The sequence below is a fragment of the Alligator mississippiensis genome, chromosome 1, assembly GCF_030867095.1.
Source record: "Alligator mississippiensis isolate rAllMis1 chromosome 1, rAllMis1, whole genome shotgun sequence".
NCBI lineage: Eukaryota > Metazoa > Chordata > Crocodylia > Alligatoridae > Alligator > Alligator mississippiensis.
Genome location: NC_081824.1, coordinates 183,889,851 through 183,902,188, shown reverse-complemented (window position 1 = coordinate 183,902,188; position 12,338 = coordinate 183,889,851). Strand labels below are relative to the sequence as shown.

General features: G+C 41.8%; 1 protein-coding gene across 4 annotated transcripts in view; it reads right to left on the bottom strand.

Annotated features, from left to right (window-relative positions):
- The window catches only part of RAB3GAP2 (RAB3 GTPase activating non-catalytic protein subunit 2), a 74,814-nt gene that overhangs the window by 33,859 nt on the left and 28,617 nt on the right, over positions 1–12,338 (bottom strand). For 3 of the 4 annotated variants that reach the window (XM_006272907.4, XM_014598050.3, XM_019483158.2), the window contains 7 exons: positions 11,944–12,045; positions 10,900–10,999; positions 8,827–8,925; positions 7,357–7,505; positions 6,144–6,223; positions 5,953–6,042; positions 3,773–3,912 (listed from right to left, as the gene is read on the bottom strand). In XM_006272907.4, the coding sequence (XP_006272969.2) occupies positions 3,773–3,912; positions 5,953–6,042; positions 6,144–6,223; positions 7,357–7,505; positions 8,827–8,925; positions 10,900–10,999; positions 11,944–12,045 (760 nt within the window). The remainder of the gene's footprint in view (positions 1–3,772; positions 3,913–5,952; positions 6,043–6,143; positions 6,224–7,356; positions 7,506–8,826; positions 8,926–10,899; positions 11,000–11,943; positions 12,046–12,338) is intronic. The other variant, XM_019483157.2, reaches the window with a different exon arrangement.

Sequence of the window (12,338 nt, the reverse complement as noted above, 5' to 3'; positions counted from 1 at the left end):
CTCTCATAACATATGAATTAAGTATCTGCTCTCCACATACTCTTTCTGTACAGAGAAAATGGGCTGTCTATTATGACCATAGAAAAATGTAACATCAGTACTGCAATGGTGCACAGGTTTCAGCAAGTGCAGATGACATCCCTTACTGAATGGGAGAGGCAACCTAGTGACAGATGAGGAAAAGGCTCGAGTACTCAATGCCTTGTTTACCTCGGTCTTCACAGACAAGCACACTATTGCACCAGGCAGCAAAGTTTCAGGAGAGCAGCCCCAAGTGGTGAAAGAATAGGTTAGGGATTATTTAGAAAAGCTAGATGTATACAGGTCCATGGGGCCCGATGCAATGCATCTGAGGGTGTTAAGGGAGTTAGCCAATTGCAGAGCTGCTGGCCATTATCTTTGAAAACTCATGGCGATTGGGGGAGGTACTGGACGATTGGAAAAGGGCAAATATAGTGCCTATTTTTAAGCAAGGGAAGAAGGAGGATGCAAGGAACTACAGGCCAGTCAGCCTCACCTCAGGCCCTGGAAAACTCATGGAGCAGGTCCTCAGGGAATTCATTTCTAAGCACTTGGAGAAGAAGAAAGTGATCAGGAACAGTCAGCTTGGATTCACCAAGGGAAAGTCATGCCTGACAAACCTGATTGCCTTCTGTGATATGACTGGCTCCGTGGAGGCGGGGAAAAACAGTGGATGTGATATACCTTGACTTTAGCAAGGCTTTTGATATAATCTCACACAGCATTCTTGCAAGCAAGTTACAGAAGCATGGGTTGGATGAACGGATTGTAAAGTGGATAGAAAGCTGGCTGGATCATCAGGCTCAACAGATAGTGGTCAATGGTCTGAGGTCTAGTTGGCAGCCAGTATGAAGCACAGTGCCCCAGGGGTCAGTCCTGAGGCCAGTTTTGTTCAATATCTTCATTAACGATTTGGAAGATGAGATGGAGTACACCCTCAGCAAGTACACAGATGACACCAAGCTGCGGGAAGTAGTAAATATGCTGGAGGGTAGGGCTAGGATTAAGAGAGACCTTGATATATTGGAGAACTGGACCAAAAGAAATCTCATAAGGTTCAATAAGGACAAGTGAGAAGTCCTGCACTTAGGATGGAACAATCCCATGCACCGGTACAGACTGGGGACCAATTATCCAAGGAGCAGTTCTACAGAAAAGGACGTGGGGGTTACAGTGGACAATAAGCGGAATACGAGTCAGCAGCACGCCCTTGTTGCCAAGAAGACTAACAGCATACTGGGCTGCATTAGTAGGAGCGTTGGCAGAAGACTGAGGGAAATGATTCTTCCTCTCTATTCAGCACTGGTGAGGCCACATCTGGAATACCATGTCCAGATTTGGGCCCCCCATTACAGAAAGGATGTCGACAAAGTTGGAGAGAGTTCAGCAGGTGACAACAAAAATAGTGAGGGGGCTGGGGAACAGGACTTCTGAGGAGAGGCTGAGGGAACTGGTCTTGTTTAGCCTGGAGAAGAGAAAACTGAGGGGAGGCAGGATCTGAAAGCAGCCTTTAACTACCCGAAGCGGGGTTCCAAAGATGATGGAGCTAGACTGTTCTCAGTGTTGGCAGATGACAGAACAAGGAACAATTGTCTCAAGTTGCAGCATGGGAAGTTTAGGTTAGATATGAGGAAAAACTCTTTCATGAGGAGGGTGGTGAGGCACTAGAATGGGTTACCCAGAGAGGTTGTGGAAGTTCCATCCTTGGAGGTCCAGCTCAAAGTTCTGGCTGGAATGATCTAGTTAGGGCAGGTCCTGCTTTGAGCAGGACTAGATGACCTCTTGAGGTCCCTTCCAACCCTAATTTCCTATGATTTCTATTATATTAATACATACATATAAAGACACTCTTCTCAGAGTCTGTAAAAGGGCAGTCTGTTCCTTTAAGAGGGAACAGTCAACCCTATTGAGAGAGCCCAGCTGCAAAACATTTGGATAGGCAGGTAATGTCCTGCTAGGAGCTTTAAAAAGCTCCCAAGAGAGAAAAGCAGGAGAGGAGGAGGCAAATTGTGAACACAATTGCTTCAGAGTCCAGGTGACTGGACAGGGCAGAATGGTTTGCCTTTTGTTTCTTTGCTGCTGAAAAAGTGTGTTACCCAAGAAGACTGGCTGATGAGAAGCCAGCAGGCTAGACAACCCACTTACAGAGACATAGCAATTGATCTACAAAGTAAGTTTTAAAAAACTGAAGCAGAATTCAGATGAGATTTCTAAGCCATTCATGAAATCACTTAGGAGAAATTATAGTTCTAAATATATGCTTTCATTTGCTGGCATCTCTGAAGTCCATGCTGGTCCCAGTAAGAACACACAAAACATTCAGTCATTAATTACTTATTAACAGTTCACAACTTGGAAGATGTTGTGGGTGAGAGAACGCGTGGATCATATCACCCTTTGTTGTAAAGTTATTTAAACGATTAATTATAAATTTGGAAAACTCGGCAGGCAAAACTGCTATCTACATAGAACATGCTTGTTTGACTAAGAAAGGAATCTAGTGAATGTGGAAGCATATTAAATATACCATAAAAATACCAGAGACAAGATAAAAATGGGAAAGCATCTCTCTTCCAAGCCATAAATATGTTTACCAGATAAACCCATAATTATGGGGGAAGGAAATGTCTAGGAGGAACAAAGATACTACAGACATTATTTTATAATAGTTGGCAAGATATCTATGCAAGCTGGAAGGATGGTGAAAATGAAGACTCCTTTCACACCCCACCATTCCAGTCCCAATGAAGTTCCCTTCACACAGCAGCTGTACCTGTACCCAATGCATCAACAAAATAAGAATTTTTACTTGCAAATCTGATTATTATAATTCCTTAAATTGGCCTTTTATTGTCCCCTTTGAGACTTCTCTTCCTCCTACAAAGAATGTCTGGAGAAAGGACAACCCTTTTCCTATGCACGTCATGTGGGAAAACCAGCAGTTCTGGGCCAAGACAACTGAGTGGGGAAAAAGAGAAATCATATACATGGAATACAGCCTAGTGCCTCTGGACTACCATGTTAAAGGCCTCCAAGACTTCTGGGTTTGCTCTATGGACAGTAAAGAGAAGACAACATACTAAATAATCTCTCACACCTTATGCCAAAACATGGGTCCGTGTAATGGGGGAGCTGGAAAAAATTTTCTTCTAGAAATTCTGGTCATATTATAGCACCAGTTACAATTGGATCTGTAACCCTCAAAAGGGAAATTTCTGAAACTTTCCTACAAAAGAACTCGGTCCCAAGAACATGAGATTAAATACTCTATCCTGAGAACAGGCAGAACACCCAAAAAGAAAGCTAACTGGCCCAACAATGTGAAAGTTTCTGCCTTTCCCAGCATTTCTGTGGTGTGAAGGGTAGGGAAACAGAACATTGCTGCTCCTTGCCCCAGATTAAAAAAAAAAAGAAAGAGAAAAAAAAATCTAGAGCTATACAACACAGGGAGCATATTGAACAAAGTAACTCAAACCCTTTGTAACAAAGTGAACGGATCTTACTGCAGCAGGACCTGGGAAGGGAAATTCAGGCAAAAATGATGTATACATCAGTATCTGAGGTTACTAATTAAACTGTCACTAATAATCACACTAATTCCTCACCTCTGCCATCCTGAAAGTATACTAAATTTCACAGATTATAAGTAAAACACGAATGGAAGTACTCATAGTTCTAAGTCAATTAAACATAAAACTAAAACGTTTCTAACAAATAGCTTGCTTTTTACTGCCATACACCATAGGTTTACCTTTCCACATACGAACTGCAAGTCCTCTTGTAACATCCAGTAAAATAACTCTTCCAAAGTCATCCGTTACTGCGGCCAATGTGTTACATGGAGAAAGACATATGCTTTCACCGCGGCGTCGGGAATCTGGAAGTCCAAACCTGAAATCACAAAAAACACTATTATTTACAAAAATACAGTTTAGGAACAGTTCCATATACAAACTTATACAGAAATAGTAAAAATGTTTCAGACACTATAAAGGGTTATTTTAATAGACAAAAATGCAGATGCATCATTTTGCTATTCTAAAATGTCATGCTGTTGTCTTTTTTAAAGTCTCAGTAAACTGAGAACTGAAAACGTCAACACAAAAGACTGAATTCAGTTCATAAGTAAAATTCAAAGAGGAGGCTAAGCATGCACTTAACTTCCCTTGTTGTGCACTGGCATGAAACCATCTTGCAACAAGAGATGATTAAAAAACTAGGCGACTGTAGCATTGATGCTTACAGTCAGATGGATTGCTAATTGGCTGAAGGGTCATACTCAGAGGGTGGTGGTGGACGGGTCATATTCGACCTGGGGGGAAGTGGGCAGTGAAGTCCCCCAGGGCTAGGTCCTTGGGCCTGCACTGTTCAATTTCTTTATCAGTGATTTGGACAACAGGGTGAAAAGCAACCTGTTCAAATTTGCTGATACCAAAATTTGGGGTGAGGTGGGCACGCTAGTAGGGAGGGAAAGACTGCAGAAAGACCTGGATAGGTTGCAGGGGTGGGCTAACAAAAACAGGATGCGTTTCAATACTGACAAGTGCAGGGTGCTGCACTTGGGCAGTAGTAACCGGCAGCATGCTTATAAAATGGGAAACTCCCTTCTTGAGAGCACGGAGGCAGAAAGGGATCTTGGAGTCATCACTGACTCCAAGATGAACATGGACCGACAATGCGAGGTCACGGTCAGCAGGGCTAACCGGACCCTATCATGCATCCACAGGTGCATCTCAAGTAGGGCCAAGGAGGTGATCCTCCCTCTCTATGTGACGCTGGTCAGGCCACAGCTGAAGTACTGTGTCCAGTTCTGAGCACCCCACTTCAAGAGGGATGTGGACAACATGGAGAGGGTCCAGAGGAGGGCCACCCGCATGATCCGGGGACAGCAGGGCAGACCCTACAATGAGAGGCTATGGGACCCTATTCAGCCTTCACAAGAGACGGCTGAGGGGGGACCTTGTGACCATCTATAAACTCACTAGGGGGGGACCAGAAGGGTTTGGGGGAGACCTTGTTTCCCCTAGCGCCCCCTGGGATAACAGGGAATAACGGCCACAAGTTGTTGGAGAGTAGGTTTAAATTAGACATCTGTAGGAACTACTTCAGTTAGGGTGGCTAGGATCTGGAACCAACTTCCAAGGTAAGTGGTGCTGGCTCCTACTGTGGGGGTCTTTAAGAAGCGGCTTGATGCCTACCTGGCTGGGGTCACTCGAGCCCAGTTTCCTCCTGCCCAGGCAGGGGTTCGGACTTGAAGATCTACAAGATCCCGTCCGACCCTACTTCTATGATTCTATGATCTCATGGATCCTCTCCACTGCTAATCGGACCCATGCATACTTTGATTGGCAGTACAGCCTGATGTTTAAAGCAGAGGGGCCAGGAATCAGGAAAACTACATTCAAATTTCCTAACTTCCTATTGATTCTCTCTGAACCACTGGGCAAGACACAATCTTTGTGCTCATTTCTCAAAACAGTAAAACAAAACACAATAAGCATTTTCGCCAGGACTTTGAGATAAGTCTGCAGTGTTATGTGCTGCAAGTCATTTATGAGCTTGCTCATAAGCTCTACTGTACTACTTCAGATGTTAAATTTGGACCTTTTATGCTTAACATCTTAAATAAGGATTTCCTTCCTGCTAAACTGGGCAAGAGGTATTTTTTGTTTGTTTCGGGGGGTGCGGGGGCACAAAGCTGGACACACATTGGCAACCAGAGACTATTAAACTAATTTCATTTGTAAACTAAGTGAATTTAAATTTTGATTATGAAGATAAATAAAAACCCTACAATTAGTAAGAAGCCTTGCTACAGTAGGTAACGAGAAAAAATGGCTCCAATTTACTAGCTAAACAGATATACAAATAATTCAAACAATCAAGGAAAAGCTTCAAAGCAACTGAGGACTATACAGAAACTAAACTTGCCTCACTGCTAATGGGGTAGCAGGTTCAACTTTTGGTTTCTGTTTTTGCACAGGTTCTTCTTCATGCTTGCTCTTCCAACCAAGCCAGCCACTTAAAACAGATAAAAAAGATCCCCAAATTAATAAAATTAAAATCCTGAAAGTTAGCTACTAAAGCAAAGTCCTACTTAAAATTATTTTATATTTTCTTACCTGGCAGCACTGAATAGTGCTGAAGTCAGTTTACTAGCAACTGCTAGTGCAACATGAGATAATAGTGGCTGTGTGCTACCCTGAAGGAAGAAAAGAAGACATCCTAAACAAGTTAATGCCAGAATTCTTTAAACAAAGATCTATCCAATCACAGCACCATATAAACCCAAATGCTGAAATTCTAAACACTCAGAATTGTAAAGATTAACTCAGGTATATAGTGCTGGGCAAAGCTCTTTAAGTATGCTGTCAAAATTTGCCATCATCCACATTCATTTTCAGTACAAGTCTTCAATAGCTTTTCTATCTGAATGAACTACAGATAATCTCAGCTACAGAAGCCTTATGAGCCTGGATCTAGGGAGAAAAAAAAGTCTCTGCAGCCTGTTAATTCACAGTCTCCAAAACAATAATATGCTGACATCTCCAAGTCCTACTTTACTGTTCAAGAAGCCCTCTGCAAACACTTGATAGCCTGATATGCTACCTGACCAGAGGTTAAAAATGCTCATGCTTCATGGAGAGTTATTTGGTCTGATGTAGTACTGGCTCCTTACAGATATCTGCACGTACACATTTTTCACAGATATCTTTGGGGGGGAGGAACAAAATCAGAATTGTGTACATCTTCTAATCATTTTGTTTGAGTTCATTCCATCTTGGAAGCTTTGAATGTCAACAAACAAATATATAGCCACCCTTTTTCATCAACACACACAGAGTTCATAAATCCATGGTGAAAGGGTCACAAGCAAAATCATTTTAATTTTCTTCTACAATAGTTACAATTAAAGCAAAAAAGAAACAGAGAACAGAGGTGGTCACCAGCTCTATACAACATAACTATGCATGCCGCAAGCTTTTTATTAAGTCTAAAAGAATAGTAAACTGACAACAAGTTCTCAAGTGCAAGAAAAATAAACTTTTAAAAATGTTTCTATTATTAAATGTATTTGATTTAGCATTAAAAATCCTGGCTGACAGGAACCTGTGGCATGTTTCGCAAACAGATCCTGCCAATTCCAACAGGAGTTTTTCTTCAAATTACCTCCAAGTTCTGAAGGCTGAAGAAAAATAAAACTCGGCACAAATTTGGCTAAAAGCAGAATGATCCAAAAATAGGGTTTTTTCTCCAATATGAAAAGGGAAAGCTATTAATACATACAGCCAAATTGATTCATCAAGCTAATTTCATAATATATTGTATACATACCTCCAAAGCAAAAAAGAAACCAGTGAAAGGATTGGACCCAACAGTGATGTACTGAGACATGGCTGGTGGACTATTCTTTATAGCTGCATTATATCCACCTATATTGGATGCAGTCTTCATTTGATCAAAGGGAGACAAAGTCATGATACCTATTAAGAAAAAAAGAAAAGGATCTACTTGGCATTTCAGGTTGTAAAATTCTACATTCTTGGTCAGTCATAATTCTACAAAAACCTTGAGGAGACTTTATTTACTTATGTTTCTTTAATACAGCAGAACCCAGATCATCCAAGTGGCTTACAACCTGCTTAAATTCACAGTGGGGTTTCCAAGTGAAGTAGTCAGCTCCTTGCTGCCTTTTTTTTTTCACTACAAAGGTACCACTTCTTCCCTCAGCTAAAATATTTCAGCAGTACAACACAGCTGAGCAAAGAAGCAGCTCCCTTTGAAGTAAAAATTGCAGCCATCGGCTAGCACAGATCACAGCTGTTTGTAATGACTGCATATACCCAACCAACCAATTTGCAAACCCTCATCTTCGCAAGAGCTACAGAATTCTAAGCCTACAAACTATATCTGGGTTCTACTCTACTTTATAAAGCTGTAAAAATTAACATAAAAAGTGATAATCATGCATTTTAACAAGGAAACTAGAGACTAAGTAGTGACTAAGATTCCATTCCCTCTCTTCAGTCACTGTGACAGAAGGGAAATCCTAAAGAAGGAAGCTCTTCATAGCTGGCTTGGATAATGAGAACCACATCACTGGCCCCTCACAGAAACAGCATAGGGTGGGTACTAAAAGTAGTGCCATGCACCCACACCCCCAAAATTCAACAGCTGAGAAATCTATTTCACTGGTTATCCAGCTGCTCCTCCTCACAACTATCTTCTTTTGAGGCAGGTGGATCAGCCAGGTATATCCCTCCTCAAAAGATCTATCCATCTGAGAGGACTTAGAACAAGCAAGCTTCCCCCATTCCCAGAGATCCAGAGTCTCAGACTAACTGGAGGCCAGTACCATTCTCTCTGGAAATAAACTATCTGAACCTCAAACTACCTACTGCAGACAAACCTTCTACTAGTCTTTATTCTTTCTACCAGACAATCCTGTAATTTGCCACTAATATAGGAGGAAACTACATCTGACCTGGTCTCACTCAAAATAAGGGGGAAAAAAAGGTTGGGGGGGGCGGGCAAAGATGGAAAAGATTCCCAAAAAGATGCTACATCTTCTTTCCTTCTGGTGCAGTGATAAAAGAGACTACAGAAGAGGAAATGTTTCTTTCAGTGATGGCTCAACTCATCCACAAGTCCTTAATCTTCTCCAGATAACTCCTAGATTTCTCTATTCAAGCATCATCATATATCAATACTCTGGCATCTGTGGGAACCCCCTTATTCAAACAGAATAAAAATGGTAAAATTATTTCATCTGTTGAAGGCCTGAAGTTAAACGGTACCACTTACCAACGCTTGCATGGTCAATAATAGCGTCCACATCCTGCAAGCCCCACTTCTTATAAGCTAATGGTGGTGGCTGAACGTTCTCATTGCCTGATGCTGCTGCTGCCAAGTTTTTTGAGACAAATAAAAATAGCAGTTAGTTCAAAAACTACTATAGGCAAAAACATGTCTGCTAATGCAATAACATTTTATACCAGTGGTGCTCTTTTTTCATCCACAGGGCACATAAGCAGTGCCAGGTCAGTCCAATGGGCCAGATCTGATCAATGGGTCCAATTTGGGGTGTGGCAACACCTTGCCGGGGGCCCAATTACCTCCATGTGGGGCTGACCTGGCTAGGGCTGATCCAGCCTTCAGAAGCTTAGAAATTTGGCGGCAGGGGAACAGTGAAGGTCTTAATTGCCCCCACCCCCTGCCACCAAATTTCTAGACCTGTGGGGACCCCATGGGCTAGATACCATGGCTCCATGGGTCTGGGGTTGAGCATCTGGTTTTCTACTATCAATAACATGGGTCAATGTTGCTGCAAGTAATACATGTGGAGAAAATTTAAAAGTTTTTGGTGGTCATTAGACCTCAGTCCATAGAGTAACCTGCAACTCTTTAAGACATTTTTGTATAACACTTTGACATATACGCTGAACAAAATAAGAATTTGAATGTTATTGCCCAGAAAAGTTACAATCATAATCTCTATCGCAGTTGTATTTTTTAATTCCAAAATAATACTTTTGGTAATTTGCTTTCCCTTATTAATTTTGATTTAATAATAATGTTCCATACTCGTTCATATTTGTGCTATGTTTGTGGAGGCTGGCCCATGCCAAATGCAAGTAAGTAGATTCAGAGCTCCCAAATCACAGAATACTAGGAACATGAGAAACAGGCCACATTTGATTTGGACTGAATCAGGGACAGCAATTTGATTTGATTTGGATCGATCACTGTCCCGATTCGATTCGGCTGAATCTAAAGATTTGATGCCGATTCAGAGAATCAGTAACCTGGACATAGACACAGCTTTACATGTTTTTTCTATATACCTCAAGGTACCAGGTGTGGCTTGCAAACACTGCGATGCTGGGGCAGATGGAGCGTCCCATAGGAGCGCGTGGGGAGGGGGCACACACTTGGTGGTGAACCCGGAAGCAGACTCAAAGCACATCTGGATCCACTTCCAGGTCCACTGCCAAGCACAGGGGGGCAGGGAACGGGACCCTGGTTATCCCTCCAGTTGCGCGGGTGGGAAGCAGCGCACTCCCTGGTAGACCCAGAAGTGCTTCTGGTCCACTTCCAAGTCTGCTGCCAAGCACGCTGGAGACCCCCCTTGTGCTCCTGTGGGACACTCCATCAGCCTCACCATCACAGCATTCATGAGCCACCTGGTACCTTGAGGTATGTAGAAAAAACATTTAAAGCTGTGTTTATGTCCAAATTGTAGAATCTTTCTGAATCTCTCCAAAACCATTTGGAGGGCTCCGATTCGATTCGGAGATTTGGCCACCAAATCAAACCGAATCTCTGCTGAATCGAATCAGCAACCGAAGCTTTGCGCAGCCCTACAGAATATGCATTAGCATACCTGTGTTTCTAGCAATGTGCTCACCTCAGGCCTCATTAATATTCATAAGTATAAATTTACAAGGGAGTAGGAACCTGAAAAGCTGCCAAAATACTTTTACTGAACACACTAAAATAGAAGCTAGATTTTGTTGGTCTTGTCATAGAAGATATAAGAAGGCTATTGAAGATATCCTAATGAGGATATTCCTCATTATAACCAAAATTAGCATCTGCAACTTTTCTTGTAGTCTAGCAACTCTAAAAGAAAAAGTCCTACAGAATTGAAATTAAACAGATGGGCTCTCTCATCAATGGAAATCCTACTCTTCAGGTAAGAAGCATCCCTTGACAAGTATTTTCCTGCGTATAAATATAAGCTTGTATAAAACTGACAAATCACATGTAGCCTCAACTTGTCTTTATTCTGTATGTCACAAAGAAGCCACCATGTTAGACTGCAAGTTTGAAAACCATTGTAGATCACAGTAATAGGCAGCCTCTCTTAAAACATACCTCTTGCCACCTGATTACGACAAGCACGAAGGGACTGGAAGAGGCTGAAACCATCAATAGTTACAATTGCAGCTGGATACAGGATACTCAGTTCTTCATTCTTTATTTAAAAATGAGGTAAGGAAGACAATCACTTTTCAGCATCACCTTAACAGCTTAGCTTTTTCCTCTGAAGACAAGCTTTATAAACAATGCAAGACAACAAGAGTTACACTTAAACAGTTAATTTCTAATGGGTTTCACACAATGGAATATGAGGTACAGATAAGGAAAGGAGTCTTAATTTCTCTAACATCTCAGCATTCAAGTTATTTAGATATAAAGACTATTTTGTAATTACCCTTAGAGTTCTATCCTATCATTGAATTTTATATGCCTAGTCATATTTATATTTTTAAACATATTTAGTTTAAAAACACACACAAGTTATTGCAGCATGTAAAGGTTTATAAATTTAATTAAAAGGAAAGGGCACCAAGTGAAGCATTCATTTACAAGAATGCTACAGTAATTCAGTTACTCTCTACCTTACAGGACTAGAAATACTCCAGACAATGTGAGACACCATGGTATGCTCCTGTCTGCATCTTTATAATTAGTTGGTTTAAGGACTCTTTTTCTAGAACAGGGATCAGTAATTTACAAGCCATGGGCCAAACCCAGCCCACAAAGCCATTTAATCCAACCCATAAATGAAGGACGGTGGGGGAGAGAGGAGAGTGGAATGGCCAATTTCAACAGCAGTTGCTTTCCTCTGCCACCACAGGGAAAAGCAGCAGCAGTAGGTGCTTCCCTTGTGCTGCCCATAGGAAAAGCAGGGGCAATGGCTTGATTCTAGTGCTTGCCTGCCTCAGAATCAAATGGGGTCAATCCAACCTGCTGTCTTAAAAGGTTGCTGACCACTAGTCTAGCACAAGTCCCTGGTCTCCTACTATAAGATTTACACTGGTTAAAAATGCTAAAATACAAGGCTAATGGAGAAAAGAATTCTGGCCATGTCCTGGAACAGTATCATTTCTCTTCTGAAATAATTTGCTTCGGTACCTGTTCTGTGACTCCAGGATGCCTGGGAATTTCATACGTTCTGCACTTAAGCTGCAGGACAGGATCTTCATTTAAAAGCTGTGCAAGAAGTAACACTCCATTCTAGAGAAAGAATACAGAATGCAAACATTTATTCATCTGCCATTGAAATTAGGCCACAGAAATGAGAACTTACCAGTAACTGGAATGCTGAGTGGGTATAAAGGCACCTCAAGCCCTTGAGCCTGGAACCTTTTTCCCTTAGCAGAAACTATATAGCATGCTTGTACCTGCCCTTCCCATGCTCGGGTCCACATTGATATACAACACAATTGAGACTGCACTTGGGTACACAGTGATCCAAGAGATGACCAGACAGCCAACCATCCAGATTAAGAGTACACTGCAACTCTGTC